Source organism: Petaurus breviceps, unplaced genomic scaffold (genome assembly GCF_028583685.1).
Source record: "Petaurus breviceps papuanus isolate PSGF00001 unplaced genomic scaffold, PetGlider_PUasm1.0 164, whole genome shotgun sequence".
Lineage (NCBI taxonomy): Eukaryota > Metazoa > Chordata > Mammalia > Diprotodontia > Petauridae > Petaurus > Petaurus breviceps.
Window position 1 is genome coordinate 1,572,090 of NW_027185735.1, and position 25,883 is coordinate 1,597,972.

At 37.5% G+C, this 25,883-nt stretch overlaps 1 protein-coding gene across 1 annotated transcript in view; it reads left to right on the forward strand.

The window, feature by feature from the left end:
• Positions 1 to 25,883, forward strand: part of MDGA2 (MAM domain containing glycosylphosphatidylinositol anchor 2) — a 990,863-nt gene that overhangs the window by 844,583 nt on the left and 120,397 nt on the right. Inside the window, exon 12 of the mRNA XM_069082199.1 lies at positions 4,940 to 4,960. Coding sequence (XP_068938300.1) covers positions 4,940 to 4,960 — 21 coding nt within the window. The remainder of the gene's footprint in view (positions 1 to 4,939; positions 4,961 to 25,883) is intronic.

Consider the following 25,883-nt stretch of genomic DNA (forward strand, 5'->3'; position numbering starts at 1 on the left):
GCCTTTCAATCCCCACTCCCATCAGGGGAAACCTTTGTTTTTTCTTACCTGCACAGCCATCAGCACCACTAGCTGCTCCTTAGCTTTCATTATAAGGGCCCTGAAAACCAAAGATTTATCTTTACTTACTGAATGCACCAGGCCAGTTTATTTTCAGTCTGACTCCACTTTAAATCTAACTTCTGAAACATAGTCAATAGTATACTGGGGATGCTGGTCTTATTACTTTACCATCCTGGGAAGCCCGCCTCACAACCCCATAATGCTAGAGTTAAATCCTGCTATTGGTCCCATAGAGAGAACTCCCTCTATAACATCATAAGGGCCCCAGCAAAAAGAAGCCAGACAATGTTCTATCATTTGTTAAGACAACATACCTCTTCTATATTCACAAGTCTTTCCCCCCCACCTTTATCATGATGTAAGCCATGAAACTATTTCCCCTTATTCTAACCATGTAAGGACTACACCAAATGTTCTGTGCATGACTCTGAATCCAGAACCCTTTGAGTTTAGGTCCAATGTTGGGATGAAATGAGACACTCATGAGTGATTGAAAAAGGAAGGTTTATCTTTTCCAAACACAGCATGAATGTACTGTGAGAATATGGGGCTTTCTCTGTATTTGGTTCCCTTTGCCACCATTTGGTCATTAGACCAAAGCCAAAGCAAAAGCCAAAATGGTCTGAGACCAACAAGTCTGAAAGACATTTGTTACACATGTATCTGGAACCTTTGTATGCAGTCCCAGAAGTTTCCCGCAGGAAATTTGGGGACAATTAGGTTAGATAAGGAGAGGAAGTCAGGGAAGTTGCATCAAGGAAATGGTACTATCACATCAAGGAGAGTTTACTCTTATTTGTCCCAATCTATAGTTAGAGGACGGGGCCAATGACTCCATTCAAATCAGGTTTCAGACAGCTGTGGGCAAGTCTTTTAACTTCTTTCTGCTTCATTTTCTTCAACTGTAAAAAATAGTTAATAAAATCACCACTTCCCCACTTGAGAGAATCAAATGACATACTTGTAAAGCATTTAGCATGGTGTCTGGCACAGTGCTTAATAAATATTTCCTTAGGGGAGGCCAGGTAGCACAGTGAGTAAGAGCACTCACCCCAGTGTAGGGACGACTTGGGGATCGAATCAGGGCTCAGACACTTAGCACTCACCAAGAAACACCTGGCTGTGTAACCTTGAGCAAGTTACTTAACCCCAATGGCTTAGGGGCAGCCAGGTGGCTCAGTGAATAAGAGCACCGCCCCAGTGTCAGGATGACCTGAGGATCGAATCCGGGCTCAGATACTTAGCACCACACCTAGAAATAACTGGCCGTGTAGCCTTGAGCAAGTTACTTAACCCCAATTGCTTAAAAATAAATAAATAAATACTTCTTTGCTTATTTATGATCTAAGCTGATGGTTCTAGGGATGGCACATTTTATGGTATCTTTCTTCTCCATGTCAACCTACTTGGGTTATCTCATCCAACATCGCTGAGCCATTTAGGGCCCATGTAACCCCTGAGGTCAGCTGGTATGGACTGAATGTGTCTGACTCAGGTTAACCCCTGGTGATTTAGATTTGATATTAGAATGAAATGAGTCAGTCCAATCCATCTAATAGTCAATATAAAAGAATTACCTATTGAAGGAGGAAGATATTTAATAAAGATATTAAGTGAATATACCACTTTGAGTGAAACTTCCAGGTATTGTTCGTACTATTTGTCTAATGTCAGAAATGTCAATGAGAGAACTGAGGCTATTAGTGTCCTTTTCTATACTGGCAAATAACAACTTACATCAAAACAACCTGAGATAATACCCTTAATACATCTTGAGGAAAGGAATTATCCTTATTTTCTTAGGTTTAGAAAAAAATTAGCCTAGATTACAGTATGGTAGAGTAGACAAAATTTTGGATTTGGAATCAGAGGACCTGTATTCAAATCCTGCCTCCTGCCATTTCATATCTATGTGACCTTTGACAAGTAACTTATTGTTTTTGTGCTTCAAGTTTTATCTGCAAAAAAAAAAAAGGATGGGTATGCAGAGAGGAAGGGATTGGACTACATTCAAGTAGGGAAACTACAGCCTAGAGGATTTGTTCTGTGAAGTTCAGATTCAGTCAAAAGGTTGTGCTTAAGGGCCTAGAGAGCCATATGTGGCATCTAGGCTGCAGGTTCCCCACCCCTGGACTAGATTATCTCTAAGTTCTGTTCCAGCTCAGTTCCTCCTCTTTATCTGTTATATCAAACTATAATCATTCCAGTGAGGTCATTACAATCCAATCCTTCAAGCTATCCCAGATATTTGACCAGGTCTAACTCAGACTGATACCAAGGTTCAGGCTTAGGATTAGAATGAAATGAGATGGGGTGGCTAGGTGAAGAGAGCACTGGCGCTGGAGTCAGGAGGACCTGAGTTCAAATACAGCCTCAGACACTTAACACTTACTAGCCACGCGACCTTGGGCAAGTCATTTAACCCCAATTGCCCTGCCTACCCCCTTCAAAAAGAAAAAAAAAGAATGAAATGAAATGCTTGTATACCATATAGCATTTCACAAAATGATATTTACTTACAATGGCATGGGAAAGATATTCAGGAAAGATCTGAAGTGAAGCAGTGGCTCAGTTATCTGCAGCTACTCTTATCTACATATGTAGATATACCCAGTAGGGAGTACATGTTGATTCAAATGGCAGGGGGATAGTTGTTAAGTCTGAGGAGTATTATCTATTTAATAGATTTGTATGCTTTTATGTTATCAGGAGGCTATATCAATCATAAAGTCTTTATCTCTTACATTGAGTAAGACTTAAGGACAGTTTAATTACCTTTTGAAGGAAAACCTAGCCTATCTTACCTAGAAGTAATTTTCTATTCCATAAGGATGTTGCTTCTAACAAATTAGTAATAATCCATCATTTTCTATAATATATTAATACTTCGTGTAGACTGGAACAAAAGAATCCATTTAACATTAAACAAGAATTCATGAAATCTCTTAATGAGTCAAATTTAAAAAATCATTACTCACATTTTTATTCATCTAAATGAGAAAATGAAACTCATCATATGGCATAATACAGGTTACACATAACTTGACTGTTAATAAAACTTAAAATTTGAAAACATTCAATTAAAAATTGCTTATGCAGAGTACATATTTAAATGGGGCTCTTTCCCCTAAATAGAAATATATTTTATGTAATCATAATTTTTTTTTAAAGAAAGAACATATAAAATTCATAACTTAAGAGTTGTTTTGTATATGAAAGATATCCTTATATTTGATGAAAAGACACATTTCACCTATACAAATAGCCCTTACTTCAATGAATTTCATACATCTATAGGTTCTTTATAGTTCTCTATTTAACTTTGGTTTTGAAATTTAGAAACTGAGAAAGTAGAATCATAAAGACATTTCAGGACAATAGAGAACAAAATATATTCTGTATATAAAATATTTTTACTTAAAAGCAACAGGAAATATGACCCAAAATATGCTGAACATATTCAACATTATTTTAATAAGTCTCCATCTAAAGATATATGTATGTATGTGTGTATACACAGACACACACATATTACATGTCTTCCACTTGAAATTTTAAGCTCCTTGAGGGCAGAGTATGTCTTTTTCCCCTTTTTATATCCTTTATGGTTAGCACCATGCCTAGCACATAGTAGGTGCTTAATAAATGTTTATTGCTTGACATATCATGCATACATTCAAACCAATTACAAATAAAAAGAACTCATATATTGAGAGGATGAGCTAAAAAGAGTCTTATTTGGTTTGTAAATAATAATAGCTATCACCCAGAAATTAACTAGAAAAAAAAGTAATAGAATTTTGTCATTATAACCTTCGGACCTCACAGTAAAGATTTCTTTATTAGTACAGGAGTTGTCCCACAAAGATACCCTTACATCACAAAGAAACATACACACATGTTCTATATTCTTCTCTATTTATATTGTCTTTCTGATTCATATTTATAGATTCAAGTTTATAAATTCATGAGCTTCTTTGAAGTAGGTACTCTTTTGAGTCAAGACTGTGATATATAAATACATATTTCTTCTTTCATACATTTCAAATACAAGATATGTAATTACAGATTATATGTATTTGTGCTGCAGATAGGGGAAATATATAAACATTATACATATGTAAGTACATATACATATATACACATGCTAAGTATTCTCTACATATGTATATGTGCATATACATACATATATCCTATGTTAGATCATTTATATTTTTAAAAGGAATTCTATACTGTTAATCCATCTTCATATTAAAATCAAATTTGTGACTTCAAAAATGATATAAATCATATTAGTTTCCTGAAAAACAAAAACCTTTCATGCAAAATATAATGTTTGTTACTTATAAAGTATAAACCCTTCCAAGTGACAAAAATAAAATATATTGTCAAGATGAAAGTTATGGAATATTTTGTGTCCATATACCCAAGAGCATTGGTTATATTTCCATTATATTCCAAGTTATTTTTAAGTTAAGCAGACAGCTTATAAAAATTCATAAAATCTCTCTGATAATTACTTTCATGGTTAAATATCTAGATTTTAATATGTTGCAAGTAAATTATTATCATAGTTTTCATTTCAGAGCATATTATTAGCATGAATTAGAGTACCAAAAGATATTTCATTACATTAATTCAGTACTATACTTGGAAGAGACTCATTTATACAATAATTATCCTTTGGGGTTACTTAAGAATAACATTGCTGAATCTTATGGAACAGGACAGGTACCATATAATTCAATAGAACTATGGTTAGGAAGATCATTAAATACTTTGGCCAGAGGCAATGAGAGATAAGGAAGCATTGCTTATTCTTCCACTTTTTCAATTCTTTAAATTTGTGCTAACTTTCTTTTTTCTTTTTTTTTAGCTCCTGTAAATCCTCATTTGCGTAAGTATTTTCATTATTCCTTTCTAATGTTACTTCATTTCACTAAATTTTAAGAAATGCAAATATTCAAAGAATTACTAGAAACTACTGTTTCTTTGTTTGAAAAAGAGTTGTTTTTTTTCCCTCTAGAATAAATATTTCAGGCATTTAATTTATATATACATTTATATATTTAGTTTTCCAAGGAAAATATACATGAAGGGAAAATACTATAATTAGAGTGATCAAGGAAGATGAATATAGGAAATACTCACCTAAAGTGAAAAGATAAATGTCTTCTGTCTAATTCTTCCCCACTCTATCTAATCAGTCCTTTTTCATTCTTCAGTTATATTTTCATAATCTGCTCCAGAGGGATATAAAAATTAAACATTTTTTAGAGTAAGCATATTATAAAATTATACTTTTTTTAGTCTTCGAATGATTTTTATAAAACATATGGAGAAACATTCATATATAATGAATATCTGCAATGGTGTTTCACTCTTGTGGAGACTGTAGGAAATCCCCAAAAATTTTGAGAAGAGGAAACATTGGTAAGACATAAAGAAGTGATGAGACTTGTGTGCAAGCACTGTAAGTGCTTCAGGGTTCCCTCTTTCCTTCTTTTGGTCTTTTAGGGTTGTTTCCTTTTGTCAATGCAGGGTGCAAGGGATAAGGGGTCACTGAGGTCATATTGAGATTCTTCATAAGACATGAGGGTCAAGAGTTACTAATTTTGTGGAAAGAATTACTTTATTTTCTTGAGATAGACTTCTCAATTTCCTCGACCACAATCCTTTTGGGGGTACAGGAGCAGACTGCAGTGGGACTGTGGATGTTTGCCCATCCCATGGCCTACAGAGGTGGGCTTTTAAGATCAAACTCCTGGGTTTTTGGTTGCTTCTGTATCTTATATGACTGGCAATGCACCTGAAAATCAGAGACCACATCTGAAACAATTCAGAAATCACTTCTTAGGCTGGTCAAGGCATAGAGAAGACTTTTGGAGATAAGTGCTGTGGAAGTAAGCCCAGAGCTGTATTTAACTGGTATCTGTTGAAAATCCAGTGCTAGGTCAGGGCAGAATTGTCCCTTCCCATGTCCCTATGTCTTTACTATATAAGACCTGAATCCAGACATCATAGAAGTGGCTAGAGTCAGGGGCGGCAAGGTGGCTCAGCAAGTAAGAGCATTGGCTCCAGTGTCGGGATGACCTGGGTTCAAATCCAGGCTCAGATACTTAGCACCACACCCAGAAATAACTAGCCGTGTAACCTTGGGCAAGTTACTTAACCCCAATTGCTTAAAAAAAAGTGGCTAGTCTTAATAATGTAATCCATTGCCTTGCCATATTTCAGTAAATGTGTTATAGTGAGTATTCTGCCTGTTACCCCTAGAAAGAAAAACTGGAAATGCAATCAGAAAGATGTTTCTTAGAATGGTTGGAGGGGGAAAATCCTCTTGCTGTCCCTTGAAATTTTCCCTGTATTTTTGTTATATATAATAAACCACATGACCATAATCAATTGTGAAAATATATGGTTATATGGAGATCATTGAAAAAAAGAGGAAAGTCAAGCTGTAGAATAGGAATGAAGCCAAAGATTTTTCTATATTTAAATAATGTTGATCTACATTTCATATCATTCCCTTAGTTTAAATTCAAAGCCCAAAACTCATTGGAAGGAGGAGGAGTGTAAGTATTTGCAGACAGGTAGCAAACAGGGACGCTACAGTTATTGAGGAAACCTATTCTTTTCTAGTGTCAGGGTAATTCTGAATCATTTGAGTAGTGGCTATACTACAGCATCACATAGAGTACAATTCAAATATTATACTCCTTTGTGTAATTAATGAAATTATACACTGCCTGATAACAGTCTTCTGAAAGTCAATAATGCAAATCAGTGTTCTAAATATCACATGTAGACTAAATTTGAATCACATAAAATAATACTGATTTATCTTTTTTTTCCTAATAAAATGTCTATCAGATCTGTTATGGCATAGTTAAAAAGCATCTCTTCCATTTTAGTCTTCAATCAGAATAAAAGAAGGATCTGGACAGCAACAACCTAGGTTGTATAAGGGAAGATAGAAATAGTATTTATAAAAATACAAAAAAAGTGACAATATTGATTGTAGCAATACCTAAAATCTTAATTAGGATTATTTGAGGTTATAATTTGTTAAATAAGTGGGGAATAAGTAAGTTTTCATAAGCAATTTTCCATAGTAGACAGATTTAGTTGACTTTTATGTCTATTGTTTGTTGATTAATGTTGTTTTTACTTGGTATAACAACACAGGCTTAGAAGTTCTTCTTCAATAACATCTTTCATGTACACGTTGAAACCAAATAAGATTCTAAGACCAATGCAAACTTGTTCTACGTTAAACTTTGTTCAATGATCCTTTGAATCTCCACATTAAGACATAAAACTGTGAAATATATATGCTCACTGAAAACATATTGACAGTATTGTGAAAGATATCTTAAATAAAATCCAAATAGAAAGAATCAATCATATAAAAAATGATCTAATCTGGAAATGATGTTGTGTTACCTTTTTCTAAGATTGGAAGACTATGAAGGCAGATAGATAGATAGATAGATAGATAGATAGATAGATAGATAGATAGATAGATAGATAGATATTTGGAGCATTTTTAAGCACTTATAATGTACCAGGCACTGTAATAAATGGTAGGGATATAAAAACAAGGAAACAAGAGGCTTCCAATATACAGGGAAAAAAGTAAATCACAGATCACAGAATTTGTTTTTAAAGGTCATCTTTTTCAACTAGCTCATTGCAGATAAGAAAACTGAATCTAAAAAGTTTAAGTAACTTTCCAATATTGAACAAGAAATAAAATATACAACTGGGATTTGAACCTAGATCCTCTGACTCCAAATATATCATTCATTCATTACATAATTCCACTTCTAAGATATATATTAAATTATGATGTAGAGTTGCTCACATACCCACTGAATGAGTCTACTACTAGTTAAGACATCTTGTTTATAATTTTTGATAATATGTAAGAAAAATTTTAAAACTGTAAATAACACAAAGAAAAAGATGCAAGATTAGTGTAAATAAAAAGTTGAATCAAAGACCTAAAAGACATTATCAAAGACTGGAAAAAGAATCACTTCAGCAGTATAACAAGTAAGAAATGGCAGAGAGATAACTTCAATACTATACAGACATAGTTACAACCTTCATGTGATATCAGTACTTTATACAGCTGATGCTGAGTGTCATGTTCCTATTACATAGATGAAAATTTTGGAGAGGTTGAATTATTAGCAGTATTACTTTAGATTTTACGGTATCATTACATTATTTTTAAAGATGCTCATAAAATCAGTTATAAAAGAAAATATTTCATATTAAAACAAAAAATTCAAAGTAAATCTATTTATTATTTAGATGGGTCAAACAGTAAAAGCCTAGTATCTGATTCTATTAACAGAACATTTTATTGTTGAATATTAAGGTCAATTTGTTTCAAAAAGAGGAAATTTCAATATTATATTACTTTCTAAAGCATTTACATTTTTAATTTCAAATATTATTGTTAGTCTCTGTCAAATTATGTTTGGATTTTATTTGCAAGTAATTCTGTCACAGCATCATCAAGACTACTCAGTTTTTTCCTGAAGACTTTTTTGTTTTGTTATATTTTGCTCCGAATACTCCTTTATTAGTTTCTGAGATCTGTCATTTTCTTTTCTATTTACATTTTCTATTTTCTTTATATTAAAAGATTTATATGGAACTAAATTATTTTGGATTGCAAAAAATTAAATTCTGATTCCTTAAAGCATATTTTTATACAATAAGATGAAAAATGTATGCAAATGTCATGGCCAGAAAGAATCTAAAGCATTGAATAAATGATTATAAATCTTGGGCAAAAAACCTGAAAACTGAGGTCTTATCACTGTGTTTTCCTCACTGTTATTACCTTTGAATGTAAGTGTTATAAAAGGGAAAATGAATGGGGTAGCTACATGGCAGTGAATAGAGCACCAGCCTTGGAGTCAGGAGAACCTGAGTTCACATCCAGCCTCAGAAACTTAAGACTTACTAGCTGTGTGACCGTGGGCAAGTCACTTAACCCCAATTGCCCTGCCTTTACCCCTAGAAAAAAAGACAAAAAAATTTGGGAAGTGAACATCTGGGTAAGAAGGTGGAATTTAAAAATGGGACTTGGATTTCTGGAAACCAGGTAAAAAAAATAGAGGAAAAGGCTAGTAGAATTGTATTTCAGGGGGAGAAATTCTGATACTTACTTTGGAGAAAATAGAGGGATATTTATCAGATGATAAAATTAGTTGGATTTAGAACTGTTTTGATGGCTGGAAATGAAGAATAATTTTCAACAGCTTATTGTCATGAAAAGTCTTGTAAATGACAAGAAGTTGCAAGCTACATTGCAATGTACACTCATAATTCTAACAGTTTTTCAAGCTGGACCACTGGGTTGAATCTAATAAGATGAAATCCAATAGTTATATATGTAAAGGCTTATACTTTGGTACAAAAATAATATTTATCAGTCTAAGAAGCAAATTTGTACACAATTACAGACACAACATATGTGTGATTACCAACGTTGATAGACTGGACTCTTCTCAGCAATGCAGTGATATAAGTCAGTCCCAAAAGACTCATGATGGAGAGAAATGTGTACATCCAGAGAAAGAACTAGAAAGAATTGAGTTTATATCCAGATTGAAGCAAACTACCTGATTTATTTTTCCTTTTCTTGTTTGGTTTTATGTCCTCTTTACCATTTTTCATTACATATAATACAGTCCGTCTTTATAACCTGACTAATATATAATGTGAAAGTATTTACAGATCCTATACTTGACTGTATGACACCATGGGGGGAGGGGAGGAAGGGGGACAAAATATGAAATTCAAGAAATTGTGGAATTGAATCTTGTAAACTAAAAGTAAAAAAGTTAATTAAAAAAATTTAAAAAAAGAAAGGAGAAGCAAGGTTAAACATTAATTGTTCTGAAAAAGAACTAGAGGCTCCATATGATATAGTAGTGCATTGCAGCAGCCAAAAAAAGTTCATGTGATTTGGGGTTCTAATGAAACACATGGCATCCAGAAATATTCAAGTCAAGTGAATGAGTAGTTACCAAGCTTTAGCCAGACATTGCTAGACACTAAAAATGGCAAAGCAGTGGTCCCTTCCTATATCAGTGGTATCCTTCCTATATAAGTGGACCCTTCCTATATAAGTGGGGCTTATAGTTTGATAAGGGAGAAAATAATGTGCAAATAAGATGTTTACACGGTAAATGGAAGATATTTTTACAATGCAGGCTTGAATGGAGAAGTGGTAATGCCATTGTACAACAACTAGGATGGTAAAAGATCTTGAGGCCCAGTGATGTGAAGGAAATGTGAAGAAATGTCAGAGTGGATATGATAACAATATCCAAATGTATGAGGAGCTATAATATGAAAAAAGAGGTTAGACGTTCTTTTTTGGATACAGAAAACAGAAAAGAGCAACAGGAAGACATTGCAAAAATACATATTAAAGCCTTGTGTAAGAAAGACTCTACAATCAGAGCTATTCAAAGGCAGAATAATCTGAGGCAAAATATTTTTCAAAGTTACAAACCAAGTTTATTTAATCCTGAGTTTCAAATTTTCTCCCCATGTTCCCCCCTGACCCCCAATCCGCTGTCTCCCATATACTCCCCTATCCCCCCTCCAACCTTCCAGTAGGGCAAGATGAATCTCTATGTCTCAATGCCTGTATATCTTATTTCCAAGTTGCATGTAAAAATTTTATATAATTGTATATATTTATATGTATGTATATATACATATATATATACATACATATATAAAGCATTTGATTTTAAACCTTTGAATTCCAAATTCTTTCCCTTCCTCCCTCAACACTCACCCTTGCTGGGAAGGTAAGCATTTCAGTAGAGGTTGTACATGTGTAACTATGCAAAGTGTTTCCAAAGTGGATATATTGTGAAAGACTGACTATATTTCCCTCCATCCTATCCCACCCAGCACTTGTTATATTCTGTACTTTGGCTATATCCCTTTTCAAAAGTATGTGCTTCCAACTTCCCTCCCCCTCAACATACCTGCCTCATCATCCTTCCTCTCATTCCCTTCCCTCCTACTCTTCTGCAGGATGAGATAACCATAATTAGCATATAGGTCATTCCCTCCCTAAGCCAAATTCAATGAGAGCACTGATGAAGGACAGTGCTGCTGTTGCAGGGGTCTGGGAACCTTTCTGTTGGTTCAGAGCTACTGAGACTGTCCAGCAGACAGAGAGTGAATACTGTCCACTGGTGAAGGACAGTGCTGTTGTTGCAGGAGTCTGGGAACCTTTCCGTTGGTTCCAAAGCCCTGAAGAAGGATTTTCTTGTTGTATGTTTACAGTGGATAGTATTCACTCTCTGTCTGTAGGACAGTCTCAGGAGCTCTTAACTAACAGCCAGGTTCCAGAACTTCTTCAACAACAGGACTGTCTTTCACCAGTGGACAAATCTGGCAAAACAACATCAAAACAGACAAAGTACCAGCAAAACAGCCATGTCTCCTCAGTACTTGGCAGCTCTGGAGGCAGGTCTCAAAAGTCCAGGGCAATTCAAAATGGCCCTCAGCAATCCTCTCAGTCTCTCTCTGCCTCCATGAGGTGCTGCTTCCAAAAAGTTCTTCTGCTTCTCTCCTGTGTCTCTCCAAATCTACATCACCAGCTCCTTCCAGTTCAGGACTCTTCTTTCACGTCAACAAGTCCATCCCACAGGTGGGATTAAAAAGCTCTGGGTTTCAACACAATCAATTTGAAAACCAAGCCAATACAGGGAAATCTTTATATTCCATTACTATCACAATGTAGTACTTTCCAGTGGTTTTAGATAGATACTACTCATTGTTGTAAGGAAGACTCCATTTAGTCCTATACTTTCTAGTGTTTTCAATAGCAGTGGGTATTGTATTTTTTCAAAAGCCTTTTCTGCATCTTTGATATATGGTTTCTACTAGTTTTGTTGTTGATATTATCAACTATGCTGATAGTTTTCCTAATATTGAACAATCATTGAATTCTTGGAATAAATCCTACCTGATCAAAGTGTATTATTCTCATGATAAGTTGCTGTAGTCTTTTTGCTAATATTTTATTTAAATTTTTTGCATCTATATTCATGGGGGAAACTGGTCTATAATTTTCTTACTCTGTTTTGTCTCTTCCCAATTTAGGTATCAGTATCATTTTTGCATCATAAAAAGAATTTGGTAGGACTCCTCCAATTTTCCCAAATAGATGGTAGATTATTGTAATCAATTGTTCTTTAAATGTTTGATAGAATTTTCTAGTAAATCCACCTTGCCCTGGAGATTTTTTCTTAGGGAATTCATTGGTGCCTTTTGCAATTTCTTTTTCTGAGAGAGAGCTATTTCAATATTTTACTTTCATTTCACTTAATGTGGGCAACTCACATTTGTTTTGTAAATATTCATCCATTTCACTAAGATTGTCAAATTTATGTGCATACATTTGGGCAAAATTATTCATAATTATTGATTTAATTTCCTCTTCATTAACCCTTCCCATTTTTGATACTGTTAATTTGATTTTCTTTATTTCTTTTTTTATCTTATTGACTAAAGGTCTATCAACTTTATGTTTTTTATCTTAAAACCTGCTCTTATTTTTATTTATTAATTCAATAGTTTCTTAATTTCAATTTTATTAATCTTTCCTTTGGTTTTCAGCATTTCTATTTTAATATTTAACTGGAGGCTTTCAATTTGTACTTTTTCCAGCTTTTTCAGTTCCATGACCAATTTTTGACCTCTATTTTCTCTGTTTTATTCATCTATGTATTCAGAGATATAAAATATCCCTGAAGAACTGCCTTTGATACATCCCACAAATTTGGTATGTTGTCTCATCATTGGCATTCTCTTGAATGAAATTACTGATGATTTCTATAATTTTTTCTTTGACTCACTTATTCTTTAGGATTAAATTACTTGGTTTCCAATTAGTTTTTACTCTATCTTTCCATGATCCTGTATTTAATATAATTTTTATTGCATCTTTATCTGAGAAGGATCATTTCTGCTTTTCTGCACTGAACTGTGAGCTTTTTATGTCCTAGTACATGGTCGAATTTTGTGTATGTGCCATGTACCGCTGAGAAGAAGGTATATACCTTTTTATCCCCATTCAATTTTTTCCAGAGGTCTATCATATCTACTTTCTCTAACAATTTATTCACCTCCTTAACTTCCCTGTTGTTTATTTTGATATTTATCAAGTTGAAAGAGGGGGAGATTGAGGTCCTCCACTAGTGTAATTTTGCTATCTATTTCTTCCTCTAACTCTCTTAAATTCTCCTCTAGTAAATTGGATGCTATACCACTTAGTTGCACATATGTTCAGTAATGATATTGCTTCATTTCAATGGTGCCTTTTAGCTGGATATAGTTTCCTTCCTTGTTTCTTTTAATTTGATAATTTTTTTTTTGCTTTTGCTTTATCTGTGATATAGATTGCTACCCCTGAATTTTTTTAAAAATTTAACTGAAGTATAATATATTCTATTCCAGCCTTTTATGTTTACCTGTTTCATGTATCTACCTATTTCAAATGTATTTCTTGTAGAAAGCATCTTGTAGGATTATGGGTTTTAATTCATTTTGTCATCTGTCTCCATTTTATGGGAGAGTTAATCCCATTCATATTCACAGTTATGATCACTATCTGTGTCTTTCCTTCCATCCTATTCCCTCCTCTGTTTATGCTTTTATTTCTCCCTTCTCCCTTCCCCTCCTTAAGAGTTTTCCATTTGACCACCACATCCCTCAGAGTTCCCTCCCTATGCACCACCCTCCCTATACACCACCCTCTCTATACCTACCTTTCTCCCTTACTACTTCTACCCTCCCTTCTAAGTCCCTCTGTCCCTTTCCCCCCCTTTCCCCTCCTGCTGCCTGTTGGGAATGATAGATTTGTATACTTAAAAGGCATGTTATTCCCTCCTTGAACCCAATTCTATGAGAGAAAATTTAAAATCTCTCCCTTTCCCCCTCTATTATAGTCAGTTTTTGTGTCTCTTCATGTTAGAATCCTATACTTAACTGATTATGTTATTCCCTCCTTGAACCAAAACCAATGAGAGTAAAGTTCATATAATATTCATCTTCCTCCCTTCTTTCCCTCTGTTATAGTATATTTTTATGCTTCTTCCTGTGGCATAATTTACCCTTTTCTGTCTCCTTCTTTCCTTTTTTCCCCTTTACAATCCCTTTGCACTACTTAATAAGGTATTTTATCATGAGAATGGTTAATTTATACTCACATCCTCTATCTATTTACATCCCTTTTAAATTGGATGATAATTATACAATTCTCAATATTGATAGGCATCAACTTCCCATATAGGGATATAAACAGTTTGCTCTAGTTGAATCACAAGTTGTGTCTGTGTGTGTGTGTGTGTGTGTGTGTGTGTTTCCCTGTTTACCTTCTTATGTCTTTGTTGAGTCTTTTACTTGGAGAACATTTTTTTCCACTGCTCTCTGGCTTTTTCATCACGAAGGCCTGGAAGTTCCTTATTTCATTTAATAACCACCTCCTTGCCTGCAAGATTATGCTCAGTTTTTCTGGACATTTGATCCTTGGTTGCCTTACACAATATCACATTCCAGTCCCTCTGATCTTTTAATATAGAAGCCGCTATATCCTTTCTCATCCTAGAAACCTAGAAATACTGTGTGAACCTAGGAAACATCCTTCATGAAATTCTCAAGGAAAATTTCCCTGATATTTTAGATGCATAGAGTGCAAAATAGAAATCGGAAGAATCCACCAATAGCCTCTTGTAAAAACATCCCCAAAAGAAAACTCCTAGGAATGTCATAGCCAAATTCCAGAGCTCCCAGTTGAAGGAGAAAATATTCTAAGCAGTCAGGAAGGAAAAAAAATTATGTAAACACAAAGAGGATAACACAAGATCTAGCAGCATCTACATTAAGGGATTGACGGGCTTAGAATATGGTATTCCAGAGGTCAAAGAAACTAGGATTAAAACAAAGAATCACCTACCCAGCAAAACTGAGTATAATGCTGTATCAACAATGCCATATTCACAATGACGATGGAGATTACAAATATGCTGATATAATTATCCATCACAAAATACATCATGCTTGCCATATGGGGGAATAAGCTGGAAAATTTATTAAGATACCAAAAGACTGAGTCCCAAAACCAGAAAGTGAAAGCTATCAGAGTAGTTATGACATTGGCACAGGTAGATAAAGTAGAAAGCACCCACATTCTCAAGCCTTTAAAACAGAACAGGCTACCTCAGGCAAAGGTCCTCCTCTCCCCACTCATAGCAATCACCCAGCGTCTGGGAAGCATGCTCCCAGCAGCTCCGGCCCCTGGCAATCCTCAGCAGGAGTCCTTAGCAGAAATTCTGGCTAACTCAAAAAGGGCTTCGCGCTGCCACTGCTTTTGCTGCTGCTGCCGCCGTTGCCACCACCGCCAGCTACCGTAGGAACTCTAGTTTTGGCTTCCACTTCCTCTTGCTCCACCCCTTCCTGCTACATCAGCAAGTCCAATGGGGCATGGAAGATCTTTAAATCCCATAACCCTTACATTCAGCCCTAAGATCTTTCATGTCCCTTACTAGGCAAAAATACAGTAGGAATAACTGGTGTCAACAAAATTTCACAACAATATGCCAAGAAGAGCACACAATAAACACAGAAAACCATATTTTAGGGTGGGGCTTGAGCACAAGCTCCCCATCATTTCCCCCACCCCAAACAAATGGGGCCCCAAAATCTTGTGGTAAGGGGTGAAGGTCTCTTCTTCTATGGCTACTTGCTGCTGAAATCGTATGTAGAGCTGTCCCTGTCCTAAGGGGTCCCATTTGAGATGTCAGTTCTTAATATGCTTGATGCCAGGTCCAAGGGTGACACATCACAGTTGCAGACAGGGGGTGACATCAGCTTAAGCTATCAGGCATCTACAGATGGAGGGTACCAAGCCTGTGGAAACAAATCTAGCAAACAAGGTGAACAAACAAAAAATCAAGAAGAAGCAAAGAGACAATAACCAGATTATTGTAGCCTCACTCACGGTAGAATAAATGAGTTAAGGGTACAATTTTGTAATCATCTTCTCCAGAATAAACAATAGTTACAGTGTTATCCCTCCCATGTGCTATACTCTCTGCAGCCTTTGGAACATCATCTGGCTTCTGTTTTACCCATACTTTAGCTCCTGATTTTATTCTATCAGTAGAACCAAATCCTTCAGTTCCTGTGACAGTTATTTTAGAAGGATGGTCCGTTTTTACAAGTGGTATTGTTTTACAAGGAATGATAATCACTTGAACTATCCTATCATTTTTGTGAATCTGTATGGGCCCTTCACCTAAATTCTGGAATGTTACAACAATTTCTCCTTGATAATTAGAATCTATTACTCCAGCCAATACATGTATTCCTTGAGCTGCTAATCCTGATTTGGGTAAAATCTGTCCAAAGTGATTTTTAGGGATTCTTATGCATATCCCAGTGGAGACTTTTCTTATTTCTTTTTTGTCCAACCAAAAGTCATCTAAACAATGTAAATCATACCTCACCAAACCAGGTGGTCCTGGGTACGGTGCTGGGACATCTGGCCTCAAGGTCCAATGCTCAATATTTGGGATCTTATGCATTTGTTGTTTTCTAATTTGCAGATTGGGGGTCATCATTCTGGCTAGAGGTGTACTTCCTCCCAATGGTCTATTATTCAAGTTACACAAAGCAATGAACAAATTATCCTTCCAATGTTGAAATGAATTATTGGAACTTAACTTCCTCAACTGTTCTTTCAGTAATCCATTCATTCTTTCAATTAACCCAGATGCTTCTGGATAACATGGAATATGATATATCCATTCTATATTGTTTAGTATGCAATACTTCTTCATTTCATTGCCTTTGAAATGTGACCCATTGTCACTTTGAATCTGCATTGGGGTTCCATAATATAGACTTATGAGATCTAGAGTTTTACAAGTGTTTTTCTGGGTTGCATTCTTATAAGGACAAGCTACTAGTACACCTGAACAGTTGTAAACACAAGTACATATAAATCTGCATCCTTTATCCAGTGGTAGCGGACCAATATAATCTATTTGCCAGATTTGGGCTGGGACTTTTCCTCTTGCTATCTCTCCAGTTACTACCCAAGGAACAGTTCGCTCCTTTTCCAATTGACATATATGACATTCTTCTGCTATCTGTTTTAACATTGAATGAGAGATACTAACACCTCGATCTTGTGCCCACTGGTGTGTGGCCTGCACCCCCAAATGGCCTGCTGTTTGGTGGACCCATTTTGCTAATACTGGATCATCAGTTGTTGTCAAAGTGGGGACAATATGTTCAATAGCAATCTTTGCCAGTCGATCAGCATGAGCATTGTACTCACGTTCTGGTGTGGTGGGGGCCACATGAGCATCTACATGAAAAACTGACAAGTCAGTGACCAAAGACATGTTCCATATATCTTCCCATAATTCTTTGCCCCAGACTTGTTTGCCATGAATTTCCCAATTTTCATTTTTCCACATGGGCATCCATGTAGCTAACCCATTAGCTACCGCCCATGAATCAGTGAATATATGACACTGTCCTCCTTGTTTTATTTTGATGGCTTGATATACTGCCATAAGTTCAGCATATTGGCTACTTGCACCTATCCCAGTACTTTCCAAAGTCCTTCTAGTACATGGGTTATAGGCCACTGCTTTCCAATGTCTTTTTTGCCCCAAATATTTTGCTGTCCCATCAGTGAACCATGCATGTCTCTTTTGTTCCTCAGTTAATACATCATATCCCTCATTCCATTTTACAATGGACTGTACCAACTGTTGCTTTGGCTCAGAGGGTGTGTCATTCCTCTCAATTTCTATGTTTGCTACAGATTAATGTAGAGCAGAGACTCCACTTTTGCCTGTTTTCACTCTATTTTGAATATACCACTTCCATTTGATTATACTAGCCTCTTGGGCATGTCCAATTCTGTGAGAAGCTGGGGTACTCATTACCCAGGTCATAATTGGGATTCCAGGTCTTAATATCACTTCATGGCCCAGAGTCAGTTGTTCCTTCTCCACCAAAGCCCAATATGCAGCTAACAACTGCTTTTCAAAAGGTGTATACTGGACTCCAGATGAAGGGAGTTTCCTACACCAAAATCACCAGGGTACATTTCACCTTTGTTGTTTTTGCCATAAGCTCCAGTTTGCATAATCATCTTGTACAGTCACTTGGAATTCCACTGGACCATTTTGCATGGGCCACAAATCTAGGGCCAATTGTATAGCAGCCTTGGCTTCTTCAAAAGCTTTACTCTGCTCAAGTCCCCAATCAAATTCATATTTCTTCCGTGTGACTCTATATAAAGGTTTTAAAATCTGTCCTAAATGTGGAATGTGGTGCCTCCAGTATCCAAACAATCCTATGAAATTTTGGGCCTCCTTCTTACTGGTGGGGGTAGGAAAATCCTGAATCTTTTGTTGGGCTTGAGGAAGAATCTCCCTTAGCCCCTTGTTCCATTGTATACCCCAAAATTTCACATTTTGAGCTGGTCCTTGAACCTTTGCAGGGTTAATTTCCCACCCTTTACTTTTCATGTGCTCAATTAGAAGGGTCAAACTCCTTTCCACTACTTTCGCATCTTTTCCCTGTATCATGATATCATCAATGTAGTGGGTAAGCTGTACACCAGGTAGCTTTAATTCATCCAACTGTTCAGCCACAATCCTGTGACAAATAGTGGGACTATGTATATACCCTTGTGGCAAGCGGGTGAAAGTATATTGTCTACCCTGCCAAGTGAAAGTGAAATGGTCCCATTGTTTAGGGTCTATTGGGATGGTGAAGAAGGCATTTGCCAAGTCAATAACTGCATACCAAGTCCCATCATATGTCTGGATCCTTTCTATTAACGTGATGGTATCTGGAACAGCAGCATACAAAGAAGGAGTCACCTTATTCAACTGTCTATAATCCACAGTCATTCTCCATGTCCCATCTGATTTTCTTACTGGCCAGACAGGATTATTCCATCTTGTGGTTGTAGGGACTAACACTCCTGCTTCAACATATTCCTTTATAGTCATGGTAATTTCATCTTGCCCACCTGGCACATGATACTGTTTTAAAGTAATTACTTCAGAAGGTTCAAGTAAAGTGATTGGGTCCATTTTTAGTTTTCCCACTAAAACTGTATTAATTCCTATCTTCCACACAGCAAATTGGTATCTCCCTTCAGGTAAATTCAGAGTCATGCCTCTCAATACATCTATTCCAATGATGTATTCAGGAATGGGTACAACCACAGTGTATTCTTTCTTAGGTAACTGCCCAATTTTCATTGTTATTTTAACTTGTCTGGCTGATATTTCAGCCCCTCCTGTGATGGTAATAGGAGTTCCATGTTTAAAGTTATCAGGGTTTCCATAGATAAGTGTGGCCTCAGCCCCAGTATCAAGCAGCGCCCTAGTCACAGTAGTTGATCCATTCTTCCAATATATTGTTAAACCAATATGGGGTCTGCAATCTCTTCTGCATATTTCTTTTATCTGGGCTGGGGCTTGGCCTATCTCCTATTCCCCCTGAAGGTGGGGCAAACTTGGATACAAAGATTCAGATTCAGAAATACCTGCGGGGGTGGTTCCTGCTTCCCTGTTCATTCTAATGCTAAGTACCTTTTCTTGGTACAGCTTATGCAGCTCTTCAGTTCGAATACCATCTATTCTTCTAAAGTCCACTCCTGCTCTTAATAGAGCAGTAAACAGTTCCCTTCTTGTAGGTCTATTTTGTCTCTGAATCCTCTGGCTGTTTACTCTTCTCTCTCGAGGCAATTTGTCTTTTGCCCATTCCCCTAAATCGCTTAATTGTGAAATCTTATCCAGCACCTCTGAAAGAGGGTGCCCTATTTCTCCAATTAATAGAGTCAGAATTAGGTGCTTATATGCAGGAGGAGCCGTCTTCACTATGATATTTCTATGAGGAACTCCTAGGGGGGTATCATAATATGCATTTGCATCTCCAATCAGGATAGCAGTTTTCATTACCTCCTCCTTTAGCTTTCTCATACAGTCTCTAAGTGAGTACCAGGGTCTGTCTCCCCTAGGCCACATAGATTCAGTAGGATATTGCTTTTTGCATCTGTCTGCAGCTAAAGCTAGAAGATTAGTTTTGTTATTTCCTCCTTGCATATGGTGATCCCTAAAAGCCTGGTGTACAAAAGGATTCTGACTGATACTTATGAACTTTAAACAGTCCTCATTGTCCAGTGTTATTCCTCCGGCGCCTTCATCAGTGATTCTTACTATCCAAGACACTAAAGACTCCCCCATTCTTTGGGTGAATCTACTCAATATATCAGTGATCTCCTGTTGAGTGAAATCCTCAATTATCTCCCTGGACTCTGTTTTGCCTCGGTGGTTCTCCTGTCTTCTTCTTCGTATGGGGAGAGCTTCTACATTAGAAGACTCCTCATCTAACCTTGCTCCATTCTCCTCACACACATTCTCCTGGAAGCTGTCAGGGCAACTCTGCCCAGCCTGTACAAAAGCTGCATGCACATTCGTTCTGCTAGTTTTTTGCTTCCTTTTAGCTACATGAACAGTAGCTTGCTCCTGGACCACATGAGTCCCTCCAGTTTGGTCTTCTGAGTGCTGTGACACAGAAGAATCCTCAGGCAAACCAGCTGACTCCCTAGCCATCTGCGCTCTTTCTTTCAGCAGCTTATCCCTACTTTTACACATAAGGCGATAACTTGTTAGCAGCACCCAGCCTCTCCTGCACACTCCTGCCAGTTCTTTGCCTGGTTCTATGGGTATTGCTTTCAAACATCTTTCCAAATCTCCAGGTTCTCCCTCTTTTAGCCTTGGTTCCCAGTTTTCACAGGGCCCTGTGCTTTTAGCCCATTCTCTGGCTAGAGAGTAATAAGGCAAATCCTCCCATCCTGGAATAGCCATTTCTCCCTCTAAAGCCCCACTGCTTCCAAATAGAGGCCTGACATTTTGTGATCCCATCTTCGTCACCAAATGTATCAGCAATGCCATATTCACAATGCCTATGGAGATTACAAATATGCTGATATAATTATCCATCACAAAATACATCATGCTTGCCATATGGGGGAATAAGCTGGAAAATTTATTAAGATACCAAAAGACTGAGTCCCAAAACCAGAAAGTGAAAGCCATCAGAGTAGTTATGACATTGGCACAGGTAGATAAAGTAGAAAGCAGCCACATTTTCAAGCCTTTAAAACAGAACAGGCTACCTCAGGCAAAGGTCCTCCTCTCTCCACTCACAGCAATCACCCCGAGTCCGGGAAGCGCGCTCCCAGCAGCTCCGGCCCCTGGCAGTCCTCAGCAGGTGTCCTTAGCAGAAATTCTGGCTAACTCAAAAAGGGCTTCACGCTGCCGCTGCCTCTGCTGCTGCTGCCGCCATCGCCACCACCGCCAGCTACCGCAGGAACTCTAGTTTTGGCTTCCGCTTCCTCTTGCTCTGCCCCTTCCTGCTACGTCAGCAAGTCCAATGGGGCATGGAAGATCTTTAAATCCCATAACACTTACAAAAGTGTCAGAGGAAAATATGGTCATTCAATGAAATAGAGAACTTTAAATAATTCTTGATGAATAAAACAGAGTTGAATAGAAAATTTGGCATTCAAATACGAGAAGCAAAAGAAGCATGAGAAGGTAAACAGGAAAAAGAAATAATAAGGAACTTATTAAAGTGGAACTATTTACATTCCTACTTGTAAAGATGACAATTATAACTCATGAGACTTTTCTCAGTATGAAGATAGTTGAAGGGAATATGTGTGTCTGTGTGTATGTATACATACACACACACACACATATATATATATGTTTTTATAGGAGGGTATATGACTGTATAAATACATATGTGAGTGTGTGTGTGTGTATATATGTGTGTGTGTGTGTGTGTGTGTGTGTGTGTACATGTACACATTGACCGAGGGTACAGGATCAGTTGGATAGGAAGGGATGATATCTAAAAAATAAAATTAATTGATGAGAGAGGAATATAATAAGAGAAGACAGGGAGAGAGATTTTTGAGTTACAAATTTTCTCCCCGTTTTTCCCCTACCCACCACCCAAAATAGCAGTCCCACATATATCCCCTCCTCCAATGTGCTCTCTCCCCTTCTACTTTTCCAGTAGGGCATTGTGGATCTCTATGCCCGAGTGCATATATAACTTATTTCTGAATTACATGTAAAATAGTATTAATAATAATATATATACACACATACAAATATATGTTTAAACATTTCATTTTAAAACTTTGAATTCCAGATTCATTCCCTTCCTCCCTTGTCACCCTCCTTTACTGGGAAGATAAGCAATTCAGTATAGGTTTTACATGTGTAAATAATGCAAAACATTACCATAGTGGATATATTGTAAAACACTGAGTATATTTCCCTCCCTCTTATCACACCTCCTACTTGTTCTATTCTCTACTTTGATCCCATCCCTTTTCAAAAGTGGGTGCTTCTGGGAGCAGCTAGATGATGCAGTGAGTAAGACCACCGGCCCCACAGTTGGAAGGTCTTGAGATCAGTTCCAGTGTCATATACTTAATACCCACACAAAATAACTGGCCATGTAACCTTGTGCTTAAGTTACTTACCCCCAATTGCTTTAATAAAAAGTGGGTGCTTCCAACTTCCCTCCCCATCCCCAGCCTGCCCTTCCTTCCATCATCACCCCTCTCATCCCCTACCCCCCTACTCTCTTGTAGGGTGACACACCCTATTTATTGTGTATGTCATTCCCTTCCTGAGCCAAATTCAAGGAGAAAATGGTTGACCCATTCCCTTTTGCCTTCCTATTCTTCCCTTCCATTGTAACCATTTTCCTTTATTCTGTCTCTCCCCATTTCCTCTCATTATATTCCTCTCTCACCTTTTAATTTCATCTTTTAAGTGTCATGCCTTCCTATTAAATTGATCCTGTGCCCTCTATCTATGTATACCTGAAAATATATAAACACACACATTCACGAATATGTATGCATACTCACATATACTCTCCAAAATAGACACACACATGCATGTGTATGTATATATATATATATATGTATATGTATATATGTTTTCCCTTCAACTATTTTAATACTGAGAAAAGTTTCACCAGTTACAATTTTCATTTGTCCATGTAGGAATGTTAATAGCTCAACTTTGATAAGTTTCTTATGATTTTTTTCCCCTATTTAGCTTCTCATGCTTCTATTGCTTCTTGGATCTGAAAATCAAATTTTCTATTCAACTCTGTTTTTTCTTCAAGAATGCTTGAGAGTCCTCTATTCCACTGAATGACCATGTTTTCCCCTGAACCATGATACTCCGTTTTGCTGGGTAGGTGATTCTTGATTTTAATCCCAGCTCCTTTGACCCCCTCAATATCACATTCCAAGTACGTTGATCCCTCAGTGTAGAAGCTGCCAGATCCTGAGTTATCCTGATTATGTTTCCACAATATTCAAATTGTTTCTTCCTGGTTGCTTGTAATATTCTCTCCTTGATCGGGGAACTCTGGAACTTGCCTATACTATTCCTAGGCGCTTTCTTTTTGGAATCTTTTTCAGGGGGTGATCAGTGGATTCTTTCCACCTCTGTTTTGCCCTCTGGTTCTAAAACATCAGGGCAGTTTTCCTTGAGAGTTTCCTGGAGGATGATTTCTAGGTTTGTTCTTTGATCATGGCTTTCAGGTAGGCCAATAAATTTTAAATTATCTCTCCTGGATCTATTTTCCAGGTCAGTGGTTTCTCCAATGAGATATTTCACATTGCCTTCTATTCTTTCAATTGTTTGGATCTGTTTAACAGCATCTTGATTTCTCATAAAGTCATTAGCTTCCATTTCCTCCAATCTAATTCTGAAGGAATGATTCTCCTCTGTGTGTCTTTGAGATTCTTTTTCCGTCTAGCAAATTTGGCTTTTTAAGGCATTCTCCTCGTTGCCTTTTTGAGCCTCTTTTGCCATTTCAGTTGGTCTGTTTTTTTTTAAGGTGTATTTTCCTCCGTCAGGCTGTTGACTTTCATTTCATAATTTTCTTACATCGTTCTCCTTTCTCTTCCCAGTTTCTCCTCCACTTCTCTTATCTGCTTCTTAATGTCCTCTAGGGCCTGTAACCAGTTCGTATTTTTCTTGGGAGCTTTTGGTGCAGGAGTTCTGATTTCACTGTCTTCCTCCTGTTCCAAGCTTTGATCCCTTTTGTCCCTAAAACAGGAGTCTAATTTTGCATTGCTTTGCTTCCTTTTCCTTCTCATTTTGCCACTCAATTACTTGACTTTTGGGCTTTTTACCACAGTAGGGCTCTGCCACCAGACAGGAGAGCTTTGTTCCAAATGCTGGGGTTTTCTCAGCTGCCAGAAGTATTAGTTGGGTGCCCTCTCTGAAGCCTCCACATGCTCTGGAAAGCTGGTCACACACCCCAGGACCTCCACCCTGGACTGCAATCTAGATCCAAGCAGGTTAAAGCAAGAGTGATTACCCCATAGACTGGTTGCTTGTTCCCCCTACACTCGGTAGGCCAGGAGCTGAAGCTGCAGCCATCAGAGGCTTCTAACCCCAGGGCAAAGCCTAAGCACTCCCAACTCCTGGTTCCCAAAGTCCACACTGCACTGACCTCTTACTTTGTCCTTAGCATCTATGTGTGTATAATTCTGGATTGCCACAGCTGCTGGTGATCTGGAGTCCCTCCAGCTGGTGGTTGGTCAGCCCTGCCCTGGGCCTAAAACCTTGGCATGGGGCTGGGCTCTGCTCCCAGAGTTCTGTGCTGGCCAATTCCTACCAGCCTGCCGGGCTGTCTTCAGTGGGAGGTTAGCTTCTCTCTCTCATTTTGTGGGTTCTGTAGCTCCTACATTTGTTTAGAGTCCCCTTTTACATTAATTGGAGATGGTGGGATCTGGAGCAGCATGGAGGTCCTGTTTCTACTTGACCATCTTGACTCTTATCCCAAGTCTCCTTACTTGACTTTCAAAATCCTTTCTGGCCTCTTCCATCACCTACAATCAATTCATTTTCCCTGTTGATTACTTGACTTTTTAACTCTTTCTCAAGTTAGGACTCTGCTTCCAGTGTGTGTGTGTGGGGTGAGGGGTGGGGAGGGCAGGTGTACTCAGGCTTCAGTGGCTTTTACAGTTGTTTTCAGAGATACTTCTAAGGACTTTCCAATTTTTAGCTCTTTCAAATTGGTATGATCAAAGAAGAGGTGTTGACTCCTCTCCTAGCTTGTACTCTGATCTGTTAGGACCTCAAGCATTTTTTTCTGTCTTGGAACTGTGAAGAGGTTTCCCTCTCCACTGTCATCTCAAGCTCTGCCACTACCAGTACCACCCCCAGGGACTGCAACCCAGATCAAAGCACAGGCAAAGTAAGAGAATCCTTCCTCAGTTCCATTAAAGTAATACTTGCAACCCCCCTCTGACCAGTTGCTTGGTCCCCCTACCATCTGTGGACTGAAAGGTATTGAAGCAGCCTTTGCCACTCCTGCCACTGCCACTGCTTCCAGCACCCTGGGACTGGGGCTGGACCATGCTCCTTTCTCACACATGTCTAACAAACCTTTCTTACTCACCTTCTAAGTTGTCTTTGGTGTTTTGAGGGTGAGAAGTCAGGAAAATGCCACTGTTGCGAATTATTCAGTCCATCTGTGCCAACACAGCGTTTGCTGCACTGTGCTCTTCTCTCAGAATGATGCAACACACCTTTCCTGTCAACCTTCAACATTGTCGTGGGCTTGAAATTTTTTTTTCACTTTGTCATTTCGTGGATTCTGCTATTCTAGAATTT